This window comes from Cheilinus undulatus, linkage group 2, assembly GCF_018320785.1.
Source record: "Cheilinus undulatus linkage group 2, ASM1832078v1, whole genome shotgun sequence".
NCBI lineage: Eukaryota > Metazoa > Chordata > Actinopteri > Labriformes > Labridae > Cheilinus > Cheilinus undulatus.
This window is the reverse complement of record NC_054866.1, coordinates 29,798,944-29,821,149: the sequence shown is the minus strand read 5'-3', so window position 1 is coordinate 29,821,149 and position 22,206 is coordinate 29,798,944. Positions and strand designations below refer to the sequence as shown.

Sequence of the window (22,206 nt, the reverse complement as noted above, 5' to 3'; positions counted from 1 at the left end):
AAGCCTCTACGGGATGTACAGGGCAGGTGAATTGTTTGGTAGAGTTTACCAAGTAGTATGGCAAGAAAGATGAGTTGCTCTTTTGCAAATTGTTCAGCATTTTGGGAGTCATAGGCTCAAACAAATGACCTAGAGCTCCCTTCTTCTCTGCTTTTGTCTCACTGATTTAACTGGGTCTGCAATTCACTGTGGTAATGTAAAATATTTAAGGAAAATAACTACTTTCCACCATAGGAGAGAGGTAAGATACAATTTTAGATGCGATGGAGTTCAAGACACTTTCAAACCATTAACTAAACTCATAAAAGTACACACCAGATGATCTGATAAACTTTGGTTTGGAATACCTTTTCATTTTCAAGTATTTTCCAATAATTTTATGTGAAAGTTCAGATGAAATTGTCATTGGATATCTTTCAGTTCACAGTTTATATAATGATTTTCATAAACCTTGTTTCTGTCACTTCCTTTGTTAACTTTGGGTCAGAGGGTGTGTGCCTGGGAGGAGATTCAGTGAATGGAACAAAGGCAGATCCAGTTTCTAGCACACTCGCAGAGAATATCAAGTTAGCCGGGTGACAAAAACAATCGTTCTGGATACCAAGCTGAAGAAGTGTCTTTATTACATTTACAACCTATGTACAAGTTTACATTAAATCAACAAGATGTACCAAATATACAAACAAATGCTATCCACCACAGCACACATCATACTTTGAACAAATGAAAAAAAACATCATTTATGTGCAACAAGCCTATAATATTATACAGTATATTACAAAATGTTTAATGTAACCCTTTAACTCAGAAGTGCCAATTTTTGTGTAGAGCTCAGCGAATAAAATGATAAACTATGTTGTTTTACTTTGCTACAAAGGGATGAATGCTTTGAAATGAAATGATTCAATTTAACCTTAGAGTACAAATTTACACGATTTACCTTATGTTACATGCTGTACATTTTTAAGAAGGGAAATTTATATCATTATGTCCAGCCATTCTCACATTCTGGTAAAATGAAAGTTTTTTAAAATGTACTATTCTGAATATCTAATTGTACTTTAAGTCAGCATTGAGGTACAATGATGCATAACTGTAATCTGAAGTCAAGTAATTCCTTCTTCCCACATAAAGTGCTTAGCTGAGAGGGGAGCAAGCCCATATTTGTGCTAAAAAAAGGTGCAAATCAGCATCTTAAATGTGTAAGTTCACTTGCATTGGTTTAAACCTGAGGCCTTAATGATGTCTGTAACGCTGTCAGATATTTCATCAGCGGATCCCTCATATCACTCCACTAATATCCTAACAAAGCATACTGCCTGAGGTCTCCATGTCTGGTCAGATTAAAGATCTGCACAGTTTTGTTTGTAATTACTGTGTAGTCTCTTGTCAGTGGCACTAGACAATCAAGTACTATTACTGATCTAAGAGCACATGAATTATTTAACAACCCAAGAATGGCCAGCAACATAGTCTTCTTCCCTGAGATAAAGACCTGAAATGGCTAGAAGAACACCTTCAATAAGTCGGTTTGAACTGTTGTGTATGTGTACTGTATTTTGGCATTTGACTGTTTGGCAGTCTGTGTTACAGCTGAGAACAATCCTCATTTTTTCCCCCTATTTCTCTCCTTCTGTCTCCTATCCTCAGTTGACCACAATGAAACCAAAGCTTTGTTTTAGTTTCATAGTTGTCTGAAGTTGACTGGACCGGAGTCATCATGATCAGAGGACTTCAGCTGTTCTTCTAGAGAGGTGGAATAGAAATGTTTAGGATCACCTTTTTTAATATATTATTTGGATGTTTTTTTTCCCTGACAAAAATTTGACTTCAGGTGGTAAAAGTTTTGTACTGACAACTTAGTTTATTCCCACTTTAGGTGGACATAATAAAAGCTTTAGAAAAAAGTGCATAAGATGATTTCCCAAACAGAGAAACAGAAAAATGTCTATGCTTTACCTCCATGACTGTGTGAATCCAGTTTAACATCTCTTCCACGTTGCAGTAGACACCTGGCCTTCTCTCCCGAGCACACCCAACACCCCAGCTCACCACTCCTACTAGATGCCACTTAGAAGAGGTGAAGTACACCAATGGGCCCCCGCTGTCACCCTAAGATTCATAACAGCACAGACACATAATGTAAGAATTAGACATTTCTATCAATTACATCTGATACCAACTCTAAATTATCCAATTTAAAAGTTGTAGCATTCTAAATCTTAATACATCAAGCATTATTTTAGTTTGCAGTATTTTAATTTTGTTATGGTAATCCATGTTTACCTGGCAGGCATCCACTTTCCCCTCCAGGAAGCCAGCACAGATCATTCTTTGGGTGATGGCACTGCCATACACCGTGGGACTAGAGCACTTAGCCTGGTCTATCAGAGGGATAGAGGCCTTCTGAAGTGAAGGAGAAACCTTACCTGGAGACAGAGGGAGGGATGCAACTTTAGAATTTTTGAGACAAAGAAACGTTATATTTTCATTTTTTACAAGGTGTGGGGTAAGGACGATGAGAGGAAGCGCCTTTCAATTGCTCCCCACACTCTCTCAGTGATGCTAATCCTTTCATTGTTAATCATGGGAGACTCTCTGTACATTAAAGTCCTGCCTTAGGTTAAAAAAATATTAGTACCATACATATACAAAAATGAAAACATTAACATTAACATCAGGATCTAATTTTAAAGTCTTGAAAATTGTAAATGTTTATCTGAAGCTACTGTCAATAGCTTTTGGCTATTTCTTGCAAAAATTAAGTATATACCAGAAGGCAAGATAAAATGTTAAAAAAATAAATGACTCAATGACTTTGTGCCAACGTATTTAAACCCTTCACCTTAATGGAGGGCACTTCAGTCATAACGTCAGATAGTTGACTGTGCTTGAGTGTGAATGAGGGGGGAGGGGTTTGAGGGAGGCATAGTGTGTGCATTTCATACCATTTTCTTCCAGGTATCCCCAGCCAGTCACGGCCATGACCGTTCCCGCAGAAAGACCAAAGGATTTAGGAGGTAGACAAACTGGCTTGCGGGCCTCTGAAAGAAGGGAGCAAAGAATTTAGTTAGAATATTTTACCTTAGGAGTCTATTTTTTACTAATTTAATAGTTTTGGAAGTAAGAGTAACCCAGTGTCCAAAAGATAACAATTATCTTTCTGCTGTTTGACAATTCACCACTAGAGGGCAATAGAGTAAAGTCTACTGAAAACACTACATGCCTTCTAAAATATAAATTTATATACTATAAAGTCAGAAAGGTGCAGCCATTTCTGTTGTGTTTTTAATGAGTATTAAACTAATGTCTAACCTCCCACACTGATGGGGCTGCTGAGTCTCATCATTGCAATGTCATAGTCATTTCGGGCTGAATCGTAGTCTCCATTCAGTATGATCCTGTCCACAAAGGAACCTCCCAAAGTGCCCATGTAAGTCCGGCCTGACACCACTCTCCAGCCAGTCAGCTCCTTCTTACTCCTGCAAAGCCCAAGAGAATAAACAGGAAGTATTGAGCAACAGTTTGCTCCTTGAAAGGACACTAACTAAAAATGAATTTTTTAAATATACTGACCCAGTAAAGCAGTGGGCAGCTGTGAGAACCCAACTCGGTGTCAACAGTGCGCCTCCACACGTGTGTTGGCCTCCCTGCTGAAGGCTAACCTGCCAGGGCCAGTCCTCGATGAAAGCATCTGTACCCCCGACAATACGGTCCTGAGTGCCCACCGACCCGCAATCTGAAAAACATCAAAAATCATTTTACTAAAAGTTTTGAAAAAACATTTCGCAATTCAAACACTTAATTTTAGCAAGGGCACATTTAGATTTTCTTCAGAACACTTTTTTCTTCTAAAGAAAGAAGAACTATTCTGTCATGTGTTGCTGAGAAAACTGGTAAAGCATACAGGCATGGGCCTGTTAGGGAGAAACTAGGGACTCAGCCCAACATCTTTGTAACTTGGCCAAGATTAATACAATAAACAAGGCCAATGACTAATGTTGTTATCTAATACACTCACCTGAACAGGACAAAGACACCACAGCTCCAGATCGGCATGTATTGCTGTAAAGGTGAAAGGGGGATTTGTTTAATATTTAGAACTATGTATACACAAATGGCTTCACAAGTAATGAAACCAGCCAATATAACGTTGACCTTATTTCACCCGAGACAATGCTGAACTTTGTTTCTTTTTCATTTCAGCCCTGTTTGAATGGTTTCTTTAAAACTTGCATATGGGATAAAACAGAAGGGGAACAAAAACTGTGGAGTTTTTTGCCTTTTAGGAACAGAAACCGTGAGAAAAAGCTGTCTCACTCAAACAAGAAAAACAGGGGTGGGGGGCAGAAGAGCAGGGAGGAAAAACTAAGTGAATAGATGTTAAACAGACACATAAAAAACCAATTTAAAAACACAAAGTCTGTTTGTATTGCCAGGTAAGAACCAGAAAAATAAGATCTTCTCAGGTCTGGCTTATTAACTGAAAAATAATAAAGACATTTTTTTCCCCTATTTGTTGACAGACTTCCTCACCGGTCAATGGTGGCCTGATGTAAAGGTGTGGTCGTAGTCCAGGGCCTGACAGCTGTGAATCGTCCATTTTTCATAGAAGACATTAAATTGTTCACTGGGACATTTGTACTTTTAGGGTTGCTGTTGAGACAGAAAGGGGGGCAATTAAAGACTTGATTTAAGATCACTTAACTTTAAGTACAATCATCTTTGGAGGGTGTAAGCTCACTTTGTGTATCCCAGCTGTTTACACGCTGTCTGTGTATGCTGCTGGGTCCAGTCATCACTGCACACGCTCCGCCAGCCTGCGCCTGCACTATATACCTGCAGGACAAACCGGCTGGACGTAAGACGCACTGTAAGAAGGAAGGAACAGACAGGATTAAAAAAAAAAGGTTTGTTAAGTTTTGTTTTTGATGAAAGACAGAGAGAGTCAGGTGTTTTATTTACCTGGGAAGGTTGTATTGACTTTAAAGCTGGACACACAAGTTAATTCATCCTCTCCTCCGGTACAGTCCTGCACCCCGTCACAGGCTTTGCCTAATGGAATGAACTTAAATGCACGCTTGCAGAAGAAGTATTTGCTGTCAATCAGCTTCTTAACTGGTGGGAGAAGACGTAGCACAATAATAGAAAAGTAAGAACACAAGTTAGAATGACATTTTCCTTGGATGACTAAATTCTGGTATGATTCTACACCATCACAAAACATGTTTCTGGTGTCTAACCAATAACTGCTAATAGAAATGCAATCCCATCGTTGTTTTTGTGTGTCCTTTAAAAAAAAGTATTGTGACTCACCGAAGAATACTGCGGTGGCTAGTATGCCTAGCAACACCACAACTGTTAGGATAGTCAACAACACTTTCTTCCTCTTAGACGCCTTGTCCTTCTCAGTCTTTGTCGCCGTCATGGGCCTTCTGTGTTGGCCTGGTCGTGGAACCACTGGGAAGAAGCAGGACAAAACAGAAAAAGAAATGAAGAGAGACACATGGAGGATGCAATACTAGAAAACAAGGACAGCATGGAAAGGAGAAGATAGCGATAAAAATAAAAGAACAGCTTACCTGCCTGCCCTGGATTCAACGGTCTTGTGCTGTCTTCAGGCACCTGGGAAATTGTCTACAGAAACAGTAACAAAAATAAGTCAGACAATGTGAACACAGTCATCAAAAAGAAAAACTGTGTGCACTGTGTGCCTTAGGAGAGAATACAGCATGAACATACAGTGCGTGTCTAGGTGGAGGTGGAAGCTTGTGATTGGGTAATTTTGTTTGCAGACTGGCATGCAATTACCCAAGCTTTAGTGATCTGTTTGTGTATGACTTCTTATGTTTACCTTCACGTGACATGTTATTCAAATACATGATTCTGTCTCAGTCTGTATGCCACCAAAATAGAAAACTTGAGACATGTACCACCAAAAGGTGCATCAAATATTTTGTATCCTAACAACACATCATTGGGCACACATGAAGCACTATGTGCCACTGTGAGTTGTCACGTTACACCCATGTGCCTCCTTGTATATGTCAGCCACTCTACATGCTGCAGACTCTTCCGATACCGTATTATCAGATAGAGGCCCCCCTGTGAAAGTGATAGACTATGAACGGACAGTACAGTGAGCCGTGGTATGGCAGGGTCCACTGGGACCCAGTAAGTCTCCTGTTTGAATGGAACTGATATGAGACAGAACACAATGTTGTGTTTGAGGGTGGTACAGAGCAATGGGTGGCCTCCCTTCAACCACAAGTGCAATTTTCAAACCTAAAGTAGCTATCCTTAGGCAAGGTATCAACTGTATCCATATTGTTATGTAACTGTCTTCAGTAAAGTACAGTCAGTATTATGTTTGAAGGGTGTAGGAAAAATTACAAAAGGATTACTTCAATACAAGAGAAATAATCTGCTATGACAGGGTTCACAAAGGGTGAAGGAGTTAAAAGTAGACAACAATCAACAATGAAAAGGCTCTCAAAGGTGAGGTTCACGATTGTAAACAGCATATAGGGTTCAGGTTATGTGAGTTGGACTGTTTAAATTGAGACCTGATGCAAAAGCTGGTAAAAGGTAATATTAGTAAGTGAATAGCTCCATTTCAATTATCTAAGACTTTGAAAGTAAGGGTAATGTTACATCTAAATTCACTGAAGACCAGTTATTGAACAGAAAGAAACATGACCAGCCATAACAGTGTGCTCAAATACAATTGTCTTAGACAACAAGTTTGTTCCTGCCAACATTGTGGCTAGCCATGTTGTAGCGTTGTGTGATTCACAGTCATTTTTGGTGATAAAAATCTGTTGTGACCAAAGAGTGGTATTTAAAGTAACCATCTGCAACTTGGACTGTTTTTCTGATCTGCTCTTACCAGCAGCCCAACGATCCGCTTTGTCTTCACAGACGCACCTGCAGGCTAACGTTTGCGCAGGTGCAATGGGACAAGACTCGCCCTGACCACAATGGGAATGTCCATCTCCTGGTAAATAACTATCTTTTTATTCTGTTTAATGTACTGGTTAGTTAACAATTAGGTGGAGGAATAATGTCATCCGGTTAGGAAGTGTGCCACGATTTCAGTGGTGTGGTCTAAGCTAATGTTGCGCCAGCTAGCTAGCTGGGAACGTTAGTATTTTTATTTTTTTATTTTTTTTATTTTTTTTTATTCTTAAAATTTTTTTTTGTCTGTTTGTTTGTTGTTGTTGTTGTTGTCCTCTTGTTTTCCCTTTGGACATGTTTAAAGGCAACTCACTTTGACAGGCAAGTCTATGAAAATTAAGTTTGATAATTATTTTACTCATTAATTAAATTATTTATGTATCTATTAAGATAGATAACAGTTTACTTATTATCTGTTTATGATCTCCACCTAGTTCTTTGGGAAAGATTTTGTTAAACTAAAACCATTTTTTTAAAGATTTATTTTTTTAGCCTTTATTTGAAGGATAGGTTAGAGCTGGAAACAGTGATGAGAGAATGGGGGATGACATGCTGTTAAGAGCCAGAGACATGACCTGAACCTGGGCAGTCACGTACTTGGAGCACAACCAGGGCACAGCCTAGGCCATCTGCGCCCCAAAAGTAAGGGTTTTGTTAAGACATTTTCTGACTCTGCGAGCATTGATAAGCTGATTGCTGTGGTGCAGTGGATTATGGGATAAGTGCTGAAAGAATTAACTATATATGTAGAGGTGCTAATCATAAGATCAAAAACATAATCACTATATTTTTGTCGTGAAAAAAATGATTTTGATTCTAAATATATTGAAAACTGTGAATTTTAATATTTTTTATTGCCCTTTTTTTTTTTAAGGTCTGTCAAGCTTCATTGTGATGCACCCTACAATAAGTGCACTCAAATCTTTTTTTCTTTTTTTAAATTGTGATCAGTTGCATGCTTTATTTTCCCTGTCAACACACTTCAGTTTAGCTACTTCACTGTCTCCATGCTGTCACAGAGATGTACAATAAGTCTACCACTGCTCCGTAGTCTCATTTCACTTAAAAAAAAAAACCCTCACACACAGCTCAGGATGGGTCAAACATAATCCACACATTGTGTTATCAAACATTTAACATTTTACTGTCCCCTATTTCTTTTTCAATCCATAACAAGTTCCTTTTTCCATGGTTAAGTTCATGCCATAATCTTTAATCTGCCTGTTAAAGCAGGCCTGTCTCCAACCAGGAAGTTAGTTGCCCTTAGTTTAAGACAATGAAAAAATCCCAAAACGACACAAAAACAATTTTAGATGCAAAATAGTAAAATTTTTAAAATGCAGTAAAAAGGGTGTGCTTTATCGCAGGTAACTACAGAAATACTGCAATCACTCACAATTGAAAATGTTAATATTTTGACACAAGTCTTTAATCAACTCCTACCAGTGTCCTAAAAGGAAAACGTTGTCATTTAGTTATTCCAACAAGGTTTTGATTGAATAAAACTTGAATTAAGTACTAATATCTTTGTACATTATATTTTTTATATTAGAATAATTTCCATAATGAAGGAACAGTGCTTGGCATATGTATATCAATAAGTATTTCCTGTGCAAAATATTCTAATGCTATGTTATTGTATTTCCCAAACTTGGATACCTGTGGAGTCTGAACTCAAGCTAAAGAGGGCTGCAGCCCCTAGGAGAGCTGTGGCACAACTGTGCATGAATACTGACTTTAGATTAGAAACTATGGCAAAACATCTATTATAGGCTTTTGTTTACTGAAACACACTTGATATACTGTGGTCTCTTGAGACAGTCTCAGTTATAAGAAAAACAAATGTAACTGCGATACTGTAATTTACCCAGAAAACAATAAGTATTCAGTTTACCACTCAATAACTTTTTATTCAAATGTAGATAACCTTTCTTGGTTCTCTGTTCTGACTTTCTGTTATGACTTGTGAGTTACTTTCATTTCATCTTTGTCAGTTAACAGTTTGTGTCACATGTTTGCCTTTATCATCAAAATTGAATTGAACCTTCTGTAACTTTTAAGCTTTTTTTTTTTTTTTTTTTTTTTTAAAGATTTATTTTGGGCCTTTTCATGCCTTTATTTTGATAGAGGAAGGACAGTTGATAGACTCAGGGAAGAGAATGGGGAGAGACATGCGGTATAGGGCCACAGGCCGGATTTGAACCCGGGCCACCGCATATATGGGTAGTGCCTTAAACCACTCGACCCCAACTTTTAAGCCTTAACATCACTGTGGCTGCTTTCTGGCCTTTGTGGAGCTTTCAGCAGATGGTGTATGGTTACTGACCAACAGTTTGAAGACCTTTTTTGTCTACCAGCTGTTCTTCCTTTGTCTACTCTCACAGCGTTTTGGTTATTGTTAAAACTACAAATATATTTACAGTGAAAATGTTGATGGAAAAATAGGGAATTTCCAGTACCATAAATAAACAAGACAGCTAAAAAGGAACACTAATATATACTTTAATTCTCACTTCTGCTTTTTAAGAGTTGGGTGGAGTCCCTATTATGCATATTCATTTATTGCCAGGGTCATTTTGCTGAAGACTCTAAATTAAAACATATAATCCATATCTCTTTAATTGGTAGGTTTTATTCAGTTGTTTGGAGTTAGTCACCTTAAAAGGCAAAGAGCAAACCTAGAATTCATGAAGAGACAATTAAGAATGCTGTTGGGCCGGTCTTTATTTTGGAAAAGGAGGTAGATACTAGAAATCAGCTTTACTGACATTCTGCTGATACTTTATTATGCTAGAATTTCACATGGTCATGTTCATTATAAATCTTTTTAAAAATGCATATGGCAACAACAATTTTTTTTTTATTTTACTGGTAGCTTTGTCAAAATTCTTTCAAAATTTGCTTTACCCTGAAACCAGGAGTGTCCATAAAGCCCTGAGGCCATCTGTTATGTAACTAGAGAGTTTCACACCATAGTGCCTGAACTGCAGTAAAAATACTATATTGTTTTAGACAATAACTTCATAACCATATACTTTTTCACCTTATGTAACAGGATGTTACATAAGCATTTCTATTAGCAGGAAGTCATTTTGAGGTCAGGTTCCCATACAAATATAATTTAATTTTTTTTCCAGATTTGATTTAATCAGCAAAAGAAAATGCTAATTTATGCACTTTTCATTAACTGCCACACAGGTTTCAAACTTTTCAAACCATTAACTTTATTGTAGTAAACTGGTACTGTTTTACCACTACTTTGCTGTTTTCACAACAGCCTTATACTTTAGTGTTTAGTCCTACAGTGTTTGAGGAACAAGCATTAAAACCTTGTTAACTTTCTTTGTGGTTTTTTTTTTTAGTACTAAAAGATTTTTAGACACGCCTTTTGTTAAGTTTTGAATTAAATCTGTAGTTTATTTGCACACTATATTATAGAAAGTGATCCCCTGTGATCACTTGTCAATTACAGCCTTTTGGACCACATTGTAGCTGCCAGCATTGTCCCTTATTCATTTATTCATTCATGTTTCTTTCAATTAACGTCGGTGCCTTTTAAAAACTCAGCTCATTCTGCTTTGATCAATAACTTAAGAGTCTATTTAACTAGATTTGGCTTGTTCATGCTTTGTAGATGTTTATGTCATATCAAGCTCAAGTTACTTAGGCCCAGGTGAAACTAACCCAAAGAGATAGGTACTTTTCCACTCTCTCTGTGATCTACTGCCATAACATCATTACTGTTTATTTCACTTTAAAAACCTCCATAGTGATGATCCATACAGTTTTAACAAAAGCCCTCCAAACAATGACTTACTCGCCATCAACCAGCTTACACCTTTGACAAAAATGACAACCAAAAATCAGGTAAACAACACCTTGGATTATGTAATATGAATTAAAAAAAGAATGAGGATTAAACATGGGAGGAATGAGACAGCACAGAAACCTGACCAACCAGAAAGATGTATCATGTTGCAGAGAATGGACAAACATACACCTGGAAATGTAAGTTCTGTTTTTTTCACACCATGACAGGGAACTATCTGTTTAGTCATGGTTACCATCAACACATAAACTTTTATAGAAGCCTGAGAAATATTTTAGAACAATATGATATAAGCCTAGCATGACCATGGTCATGTAAGACTGGCACATATGGTTGATCCAGGCTTTTTAGAGTGCACTGCTTCCTCTTCTGCTCCAGCCACAAAGCATAACTGGGTCAGTCTTAAAAGATAAAAGCCATGACACGGTAAGCCTTTTGTTCAGTCGAGGTGTTCGCCTCGCAGCTCTTCTGCTTCTTTGGATTATGTTCCTCTCCACTGGATCATACACAAAAGAAACTGCTACTGACATGTTGGAGCTTTAATCACAGGCAGAGATCTAGATCAGCGCAGTCCACACAAAATGAGAAATTTAGAGGCAGAGAAAAGCTCAGTTAGGTTCAAAAGGGCAGAAATGCACACTAGATAGTGCTGACTTGGTTGCTCTCAAGGTACAAGGAGCCCCAAATATACTGCTGCTGTGTATTGTTTGTAGAGGAGTCATTAAGAGTAGTCAATCTGACAGTTTTTTGTATGTTGGAAGCTAAATTATCCAAAAAATTGAAAAAAAAAAAAAAATAAGTGAAACAGCTTCACATGACATAGTCTGTTCTTTCCCACCACTCTTCATCAAGGTTTCAGGGGCTGCAAGTGAAATTGTCACTTCATCGAAACATATTTATGAGCTAAATGAAGACCTATACCTCAGATATTTTCCATATTTCATCAAATTCTAGGATAATGTCTAAATTTTATTACTATAAACACTTATGAAGTGGTTTGTTGGGAGTTTTTGATTTCTAGCCACTTGATAGGTGGTTGGGGGGGGGGGCTGTTAAATCAGTTTTGTCAAAGGTTGTATTATGTATTTCTATACAAATCAAACTGAATGAAAGAATAGCAGTTGGACGTCTACCTGTGCCAGGTGTTACCCTGACCCCACACCTCTGATTATCATACAGACTAGTGTTAAAGTGTAAGAATGTTCTTCACTTCACTTTGAAGTAGCCTAACATTTCCAACATGCAAACATAGTTTGTATCATGAGCTAGTATGCAGCAAGAACTGGTTCAACAAAGTAAACAGAGTTAAACAAGAACAAACTTTGTAAAATTGTGTGTCTTTGTCCCACGGTTACATAACCAGTAAAATAAGTTAAAATGATATTCAAATTGTCCCTCCAATGCAAATCTGTTACCTTACTTGTCATCCTCTCAATGAATTGTTTATTTTACGTCAGCTGCACTTACCCACATGATGTAGTTGTGTTTCTTGTAAAGGCCCAGATGCAGCTCACCAGACACAGAGCACGGAGTAAACACTACCCTCCCTACCTGGAGGTGGGACTCCCCAGTAAGTCACTCACTGTCCCCTCACCGTCCTTCGTCCTCTTCCCCTCACTGTCTTTCTCCACTGGCTTGCTCTACAAAACCTGGTTTGATTCAATCTCTCTTTTCCTCCCTCCCCTTTACAGCAGTGTAACTGAATCCGTCTTGTAGGGTGCTGGGTTTGCCCCCTCTTTGAAACCCCTGGGCTGTAATGAAGCGCACTGGAGCGAAGCGTTTGGATTCAGAGAAAGCTGTTTTCGGATGACCAAGCCCTGCTTACAAAACAAAACAGACCTCAAATATTTCAGGTAACCTGACACTTAAACCCTCCTCTCTCTCTCGTTCTCTGTCTCTTCCTACCTGTGTGCCTCCCTCAGTTTTGTCCCTCCTCCCACACATCCTCCCACTTCATACTTTTTTAAACCCTCTGGACATAAAACATACCGTCTTCTTTTTGGCCTCTATTGTGTCCCATAGCCCATTACTACTCTTTAGTAGTAGTGCCTCTAGTGCCTCTTTGCCTCTCAAATTTTGCCCAAATATAAACCTACATAGCCAGATAAAACTACTCTTAAATATGCAAAAACACAGAGTTACATGTATAGACAAATCCTGATGAAACATGAAGCTAACAGAGTTATCTTGAGTGTGCCACAAATCACCCTGAGGCTGGGGTGTGGGTAGTCTAACACCTGTCTTATTTTGACAGTTAGTTGTGTCAGTCAGGAGTTTTTTCTCTGACACAAAATTGTGACTCACATCATGCCATGTCTCACAGCATTAGCGTTACAAGAAACAACTAGAAAAGCACTCGGAGAGCGCAGACTGCCGCCATTAGCCCTATCTCCCAATAGTACAGAATCCTTTAAAAAATTCCTGGATCCAGACTGTGATCCAGATCACTCCCAAAATCTAATCATTTCTTCCTTAAGCCATTTCTGACATTTCCTGAAAATGTCATCAAAATCTGTCCATAACTTTTTGAGTTATGTTGCTAACGAACAAACTAACAAACAAACTAACAAACAAACTAACTAACCCTGCCGATCGCATAACCTCCTTGGTGGAGGTAACAAATACACCCATACAAATCCACAGCCATTCTAGTCAGCTGTTTGTTAGTATTATTAGTGATGCCTTAAGCTCACAATAGCATGTGCATCACAATGACAATGCTTGGATGCGGGTACTTTGAAAGATTAACGTGTAGCATGTTAACCATCTTCTACTGGTGTCGATGCACTTCACCATTTGATAAGAGCCTTAAACACAATGTCTAGACAAGACTAATTCGATTTTTTTCTAATGAGTTAAGTATCCTACATATGGACAGAAAGAGCATCAGCACAGTTTTAACAATTCATCTTACAAAATCATAGAATTTGAATGCCTGTAGTCATTTTCATGATACTATATCCAAAAGCTCTCAAGATGTGCCACTAAAATTAAAAGAAAAGGTCAGCCTTTCAGAAATCTTCTGGAAACAATGAATTCTTAAACAGTCAAACAAAGAGTGGGCATGCACCACTCAAAAACCTCCTCAAAGGCAACCAATACTAAGGCCAAGTAAGCACTATACACATAGAGATGTGAGCATTCACAATAAAGTCTGTTTCAAAGTTTTGCCCCTCCTTGTTTGGAAGCCCCCCCCCTTGTCCCTTGAAACACAGTTACAATGGGTAGTAAATGACCAGTGTTAAACTGATGTTTCTGTGCATTGCACCATTTCAGCTAAAAAAAAAAAATGTAATCACCTTTAATGTTTTACAGTGTCTGTCAGAACGTTGCAGTAGTTCTTTCACCTAAGGTGAGGGGAGGTCATCAGCTCTGATAAACAAAAACAATCTTTGTTGACACCAATGATTTTATGGTGAAGACAACAATAAAAGAATTAGGGTTGTGGATCTTCACTGGTCTCATATTTGTGTTCAATTCTGATTATCATGTCAATGATCCGATTCCATTTTACCATGTATTACGATGAGTTGTACTGTCAGTTTCTGATATCACTGTGCACAGCTACTTTATCAACAAATGGAAACAAGTATTCAGACACACACAAACTCCCTATTGTATTGTTTAGAAATTGCTTTAGAGATAAAAGTCAACTTAAATGTCTTTACATGAATTTTAGAAAACCTATCAGTGTCAGTGTGCAGTAATTTTTAATGTTCTGTCACTGCATCAATGCAAAATACAATGTAGAAATAACTGATTTCAACAACTCCAACAAACATGACTTATTTTTTGAAATCATGGAAAGCAACACACCAGCAAATTTCTCTCCCATGTCGCAAAAGTGTTAAATTACCTTCTAAAGGTTCAGTCAGAGGCCACTATGGTCAGTAGGGCAGTGCATCTAAAAATTAAGCCACTTTGAATTTTATGGGACACTGAGCAAGGACAAGAGGGCTTGGGGTCAATTTGGGGGGTGAGAAAAAAGACTGATAAGATTGTCTGAAAAGAGCCTTTGTAAGGAACAGCAGCAGATTATTGTGCATGACCTGGAAAATAAATTCAGTGAACTTTAGCTCACTCCCAACCTTTCCTCAGGTAGAAAACTTGACTGTCGACTTCGGTATCATCCTGGCAGTTTTTCCAATAACCTTTGTTTACTTTGTTACCTGTTCAGTCTGCCACACAGGTGCCAAAATATTTCATGCTTCCACCCTGATCTGGCAAAATAATTCCTTTCATGTGTCAGCTGTCTGAGCTAAGTGAAACCCAACATAGGAGAGTCCTCCACTATTGCAAAAAAGGAAAAGCATTTTCTCTCATTTTAAACTATAGATCAAAAGACTATAAGAGTCACTACTTTTATCCTGCTTTTGACCTTGTTGAAAAATGCCTGATATGGTGTCTGCTCCCGCTGTAAAAGAGATGAAAGCTATTCAGAGACAGAATCAATCCAGGGTACGCCCTTGTTTGCCTCTTGGCCATTATTGTTTGCTTCATTTCCTTCATAACCCCATCAGCTCTCACAGCACAGCAACGAAACACAACATCCATATGAAAATGTGAATTACATACTTTTTCTGATAATGAAACCACCTGTAGCCTTTGAAATCAGTGGGGTTTGCTACTGTAACTGGGTGTAAAAACAGACTGCTGACTTCCTGATCAGTTTATGGTACAGATGGGTTACTTATTAACAGATGTATCTCAATAAGTGGAATTTCTGTATTCGTAACGTAGACAGGAAAAAGTGCCAAGTAAGTGAATAACTACACTGAAGCCTTATTATATAACCTTTCTTTCCTAAAGCAACTTGTGAAATATCTAAGCAATCATACTTCTCATTGACTTCCCATTATTGAACAGATTAAAACCATGTACAAACGTACAAACATTTCATGTTGAAGTATTTCATGTCATTATATGACCAGTTTTAAACAAGCAAAAAGACGCTTGAACACGGAAAAATATACACACTAAACATCTTATTAAATTGTACTTGTTATATGTGAATATAACAATAAAGCCTTTCTTTATCATGAAGTTGATGCTTCTTGCTAGTAGATATCACTTAGTATATTTTAGGTTTTACACATGAAAAAATTGCAAGCTAACACTTTTAAAGCCTGGTTCATTCCTCTTAGGCACTTTGCATTCTTATCATTTAGCAGAGAATGTTATAAAAGACAGATCAAAGTTCTTTATGGGTTGGCTGACTGTGCAACACAACCATGTTAATCAAAATAATTGACTACTTAGTATGACATTTGGTTTTTTTATGCACATAATATGTTTTTTGTTAGACAAATGTAAAAAAAAAAAAAAAAAGTTAATCATCTATTTTTAGAACTGTTGGCTAAATTCACATTAAAAAACAGATCACTCTTAAAAGCAAACACACAGAAATCATTCCATCTCTCACCATACTCTCCCTCACCTGCAAAGCAGCCGTCACTCCAAGCGCGCGAGTGTTAGTGAGAAAACAAATGATTCCTTCTGTCTGAAAGGCAGCATCTTTCCACGGAGAATTTCCATGAATGACCTTAAATGCTTGTACTGGGAACACCCTTCATTCCACCTCTCTGACCTAAACTTTTATCTCAGGGTGGCTCTCTCTCTTTCCTCGCCGCATGCACACATTGAGGGCATTTCAGTTTACCTGCATACTCCTTTTAGTTAAGGCCCCTTGGCTTTCTTTTGTCCACAAGGGTGAGCATTTTGTGAAACTTGATATTCAGTTTGAGAAAGGAAGGGCAGTTAAAAAACTATCTTGTTAATGATTAACATCTTGTTACTTACATTCTTAAGAATGTATGTCGTCCTAGTCTCATGTCGTAAACTCACATCTGTTGTGTGGTTGAAAAAAGAAAAATTAGAATTCAAATGCCTGTTTAATTTAATTCTAATAAGTTAGTTATAATTATCCTGAAGATGATAAAGAAAAAACATGACAAAAGCCAATCTATATTTATAATAGAGATATTCCCCCAGAATTTCTTTTTTATATTTTAAACAATCAGGAAAGAAGTTAATTCAGTTTAGTACATATCTGAGAAACAATCAACACAAGGTTCAGAGTCCTTTGTCATTCTTCTTATGGGGAAACACCCTCTTAATGGTGTCATTGTTTCAGTTTCCACCCACCTAACCTGAGTAGTCCACATTAAATGGACCGTATAAGGAAGTAGTTTTGATTTCTGCTGAGAAATGTGAAACATTTATCCCATATTTTGCAACATGAAATGGGTACGTGAATCCACAGTAATCCATAAAAGTCGTGACTTAGCAAAAGGGGCTATTATCATAGAAAGGGCTTTGAAGTCTAGGGATCCATTATTGGCCTGACCACTGTAGGGAGGATCAGTGACACTTTTCTGTGTGATATGATGGTAAACTGGGGCTCTTTCCTGGAAATTGTCTGCCATTTCTCCTGACAATATTTTTCCCTGCTGATACCAATCACTTTATTAATACATGGAAGCAAAAAAATAAGCAGCACTTAAACTGTAAACCTGTATATACCTATTTCAAATGTAGTTCACCCCCTTCCAATTAGTAAATTAGGATTTCTTATTTATTGCCAAATTTTCAACAAACATTTCCTCCCCTTGAACTGAGGGGGCTAAATAATGTTTGTTAGGAAGCAAAGTAATTTAACAGTATGATGCTTTAATAGCCTTTTTTTACATTTACTATGACAAATGTTGACACTGATTGATGCAACTGTAAGAAAAAGATGATTTATTTTAGAAATAAGAAAAGCTTCCTCTATATATACAGGACAGGACAAGCTTGGAGGTGAGTATGGCTTTGTCCACAGAGAGGCAGCAAAATGAGCTCAAAGTTCCTCTCAGGAGCTTTAGGGCCGATCCTATTTTTACCCATTAACCCTGCCCCTTAGCCCTACCCCTTTGTCTACCCCTTCCTCTTGCCCTTGAAAGAGGACAAGAGTGTTAAGGGGTAGGGGTGAAAAACGAGATGCTACTTGATTGCCGTCCATCATCACACATTGCTGATGAACAGTGCGTCATCAGAGGTGACGATAAAGCTTCGACCATCTCGTTCATGGATCTCTGTGTTGATCTTCTCCATATATTTATACAGTTAATAACCCTGGTTTACAGATGTACATACTGAAAATACAATAAACTCCCATCCCCAGTGGCTTAAGATTGACCATATGAAAAAACACAACTGTTATGTTTTCTATAATCATTATTCCAAAAATATTTTTACGTTTATGCACCTCCTTTGCAGTCCGTTGTGCTATTTTTCAATCAAATGCAGTGCATGGAGGGAAATTCATCATACCCCTTGGTTGCAAGTGTGGTCCTGGAAAATCTTCATTTCAAGTGCTACAGGTACATCTAAAAAAAAAAATTGAATATCATGAAAAGTTCAATATTTTTTGTCACTCATTTCAGAAAGTGAAACCCATATATTATATAGACTCATTACCCTTGAGTGAAATATTTCAAGCCAAAATATTTCTAACCAGAGACAACGTCAGAAGTGTCTTACCTGGGCTGTGGAGAAAAAGAACTGGACTGTTGCTCAGTGGTCCAAAGTATTCTTCTTTCAGATGAAGGTCAATTTTGCATGTCATTTGGAAATCAAGGTCCCAGAGTCTAGAGGAAGAGTGGAGAGTCACAGAATCCACGTTGCTTGAAGTCCAGTTTGAAGTTTCCACAGTCAGTGATGATTTGGGCTGCCATGGCATCTGCTGGTGTTGGTCCACTGTGTTTTCTGAAGTCCACAGTCAACGCAGCCATCTACCAGGACATTTCAGAGCACTTCATGCTTCCTTCTGCTGACAAGCTTTATGGAGATGCTAATTTTATTTTCCAGCAGAACTTGGCACCTGCCCATACTGCCAAAAGTACCAAAAGCTGGTTTAATGACCATGGTATTACTGTGCTTGATTGGCCAGCAAACTGGCCTGACCTGAACCCCATAGAGAATCTATGGGGTATTGTCAAGAGGAAGATGAGAGACACCAGACCCAACAATGCATATGACCTGAAGGCCGCTATCAAAGCAACCTGGTCTCCATGACACCTGAGCAGTGCCACAGGCTGATTGCCTCCATGCCACGCCCCATTGATGCAGTAATTCATGCAAAAGGAGGCCCAACCAAGTACTGAGTGCATAGAAAACATATTTTTCAGAAGCCTGACATTTCTGTTTAAAATATCCTTTTCTTTATTGATCTTTTATGTAATATTCTAATTTTCTGAGACACTGAATTTTGGGTTTTCAGTATCTGTAAGCCATAATCATCAAAATTTCAAGAAATAAAGGCTTGAAGTATTTCACTCTGTGTGTAATGAGTCTATGTAACATATGGGTTTCACTTTCAGAAATGAGTGACAAAAAATGTTGAACTTTTTCATGACATTCAAATTTTTTGCGATGTACCTCTATATAGCCCTTAGCTCTTAACCCTAGCCCTCAATTCCAAAGAGAATTGGGACACCCCTTCACCTGACGTGAATGCGCAAAACCAGGGGAAGGGCCAAGATAAGGGGTAAGGGGTAGAAATGGGATTTACCCTTAATCTTTATGTGAGACATGTATGTGACTAACTTGGATCACATTTTGATAAGACTAAAATGTACCAGGGTTCATTGATATGACGTTGGTGATTGAGTTGGCAACTTTCATCAACGTTTGCTAACTTTTGAATTCACAAGAAGTTACTCACGCTTATCAGTAGATAAGACACTGAACTTGTTAGTGATTGAATGGCAGCTGACCCATTACACAACATAACACACGTGTTGTGGTTGGCCTGTGATGACAGAATCTGAGTCTGAAACACCCACACTTCTGAAGTCACAGGAAACTCTCCAGTGCTGGGAACAGATAAGATCTTTAAAAATAAGTGATGACAAATGTCTAAGATTTAAAAAGATTTTCAAATTGATGTAACACTGACTGAGATCCATCATTGCCAAATCTTAAATTGGTTTAGTGCTGGTTTACAATCACATGATTATCATGAAGACCACCTTGTCTGTGTTTTCATATCTCCTTTTCCTTTCTATTTTAAAGGTTAAAGAGAGCATGTTACATCAGACAGTAGGTCTAAAACACAGTATACAAATGTCATGAAGGTCTGAGAAACAACATGGTTTCAAAATGAATCACAGAATTTTACTCTTCAACACGTTGTTATAATGCCTAAGCATTTAAATAGCGTGTTTTTACCCTAATAAATTCTCAGAATAAATTACAACCTCTCTTAACTGTGGTTAGTTCAGAGTATACCCTAAAGCAATGTGTGAGTTGGAAACAACAATGATGGTATCACTGAATATAGAAGCAGCACTAAATAGCATTAGGTTTCAGTGTTCAAGCTGCTTTATGGGCATGAACGGTAACAACTGTTGATGCCAAAACCAGATTAAACTTAACAATAAACAACAAATGCATAAAATATTTGATAATTTTGTCAGAAATTAATATTTACAGGGTTGCTGGGGATCCTTAAAAAGCCTGAAATTGGACTTAAGTCTCAGTTCTTCATTTAATTATTTATTTTCAAACTGTGTCAGGAAAATATGACCTTGTTCGACTGATTTCTATAGGTACCTCCAACTCCGGCATTATTTTGATAAGAATGTTAAAGGGTCTATACCAAGGAGTTTTACAGGTATTGCACAAATGTTCTCAAAGCTTATAAAACAAAAGGTTCAAGAAAGATTATAGGTGAATAATACAGGTTTTTAACTGAACTAAGAGGGAACTCAACAGATTATGTAAAGGCAAAATGGGAAAAGGAAGTGGGGGTGGCTATTTCCTCTGGAGACTGGACAAATATGATCAACACACAAATCACTACTACAGTCTCACAATCATGGAGGGATTTTTCATGGAAGAACCTCATCAGATTTTTTATAACACCAAAACAAAAATCCAGACAATCCAGTGGCCAGCTCAATTGTTGGAGAGAATGTGGTCATTCTATGGCAGATCATTCACATACATTCTGGCATTGCCCTGTTCTCAAACCCTTCTTGGAAAATGTTTACACTATAGTTAGAAAAATCCTCTGCTATAGTTTTGAATTTACCTGTTTATCTTTCTACTTAGGAAATATAGACCCAAAAGTCCCTAAAAATGACAGATACCTCCTCAGAATATTTATGACAGCAAGAAAAAAGGCCATAACAAGGCGATGGCTCTGTAGGGAACCACCCACGATCAGTCAGTGGGCAGGTATAGTTAAAAAACATCCAATGCATGGAAAATCTGACCTTCTGTCTAAGACTGCAGAAGGAAAAGTGTGATGCTCTGTGGAAGAAATGGGAAACGTACCTATCACAAAAAGGTGATAACCTATGCTAGATTTGAAACACCTCTATCAGTGGGAACAATGTTGATATTGGAATAATCTGTGCTGATCTACTTGTGTCCCTCTAAGTTATTAGTGTTCCTACTGTCACCCTGGATTACCTTTGTGCATTATGTGTCTGTAAGCTATATAGTGGCTTGACATATAATCGTATGTTCCTTTTCTCCTGTTTAAATCTGTCTGTGACAGAGTTGTATTCTTTCAACTTAAAAATTTAAAATAAAGTTAAAATTTTTGTTAAAGTCTTCATTTTATTGGTCAGAGGTCTTAGATTTAGAAGGTGCATTATCTAAGATGTGTCTTTATCATCTCTTCATTTTCAAGGTAAATCTTTTTGGTATCAGTCATTCTTTATTGTTCATGTTTGTCCACATTACAATTAAGAGCATTTACAGCAGCACTGCATGTACATACAGTATATCCTGTCTGTGTGTCAGCCCCGCATCTTAGCGTGAGCAGGGTTGGAGAGCAACCCTCATTGTTTGAGAGATATTTGCAAAATAATTTAAGAAGATAAGACAAAGGCTGAATCCCAATTCTCCCCTTAACTCTCAGTCTTAACCCTCAGTCTCAAAATGCGCATTCCTGTGAAATGCGAGGGTTGTCCCAATTCTCCCCAGTGTTGAGTTGAGGGGTGAGTTTGAGGGCGTTATCTCCCTCAATTTTGAGATGTTCCTGGAGCTCCCTTGGTATTGAAGGTTATCACTCAAAGAGAGATGGCAGCGAATGCAGGGAAGAAATCGAGCTACAAATAAATTTTTTTGTTAATAGAGATCAAAAAATTACAAAAGCCACTCCAATATCTTAGTTTAATGTTATTTTATGGATTATTTGCCTTTTTGTAGTGTAGCATTTACTTTTATTTTTATGATCGTAAGCATGCCATCTCCTTCTTCTTCTTCTTCTTCCTCTGAATCAGCAGACCACGCAGTTTTGGCATATTACTGCCCTCTAGAGTCTGAAATCGTAACTGCTATTAAGGGGTGTCCCATTTCTAAGTCACAAGATGGCTCTTACACTTGGTTTTGAGGGGTGACTTAAGACTGAGCGTTGAGCTTTAGCG

General features: G+C 37.8%; 1 protein-coding gene across 2 annotated transcripts; it reads right to left on the bottom strand.

Moving 5' to 3' along the window:
- Positions 1-606: 606 nt before the first annotated feature.
- Positions 607-16,443, bottom strand: tmprss4a (transmembrane serine protease 4a). Of its 2 annotated transcripts, none has more exons than XM_041800330.1 (13): positions 16,224-16,443; positions 5,583-5,637; positions 5,317-5,460; positions 4,966-5,118; positions 4,745-4,871; positions 4,537-4,656; positions 4,022-4,065; positions 3,577-3,739; positions 3,316-3,482; positions 2,949-3,044; positions 2,287-2,429; positions 1,960-2,112; positions 607-1,746 (listed from the first exon to the last, which is right to left on the bottom strand). In XM_041800330.1, the coding sequence occupies exons 3-13, from the start codon at positions 5,426-5,428 to the stop codon at positions 1,735-1,737; spliced, it is 1,290 nt and encodes a 429-aa protein (XP_041656264.1). In that variant the 5' UTR covers positions 5,429-5,460; positions 5,583-5,637; positions 16,224-16,443; the 3' UTR covers positions 607-1,734. The 2 variants fall into 2 exon arrangements, with proteins under 2 accessions (XP_041656264.1, XP_041656259.1); XM_041800325.1 differs by lacking the exon at positions 16,224-16,443 and adding an exon at positions 12,254-12,580.
- Positions 16,444-22,206: the final 5,763 nt, after the last annotated feature.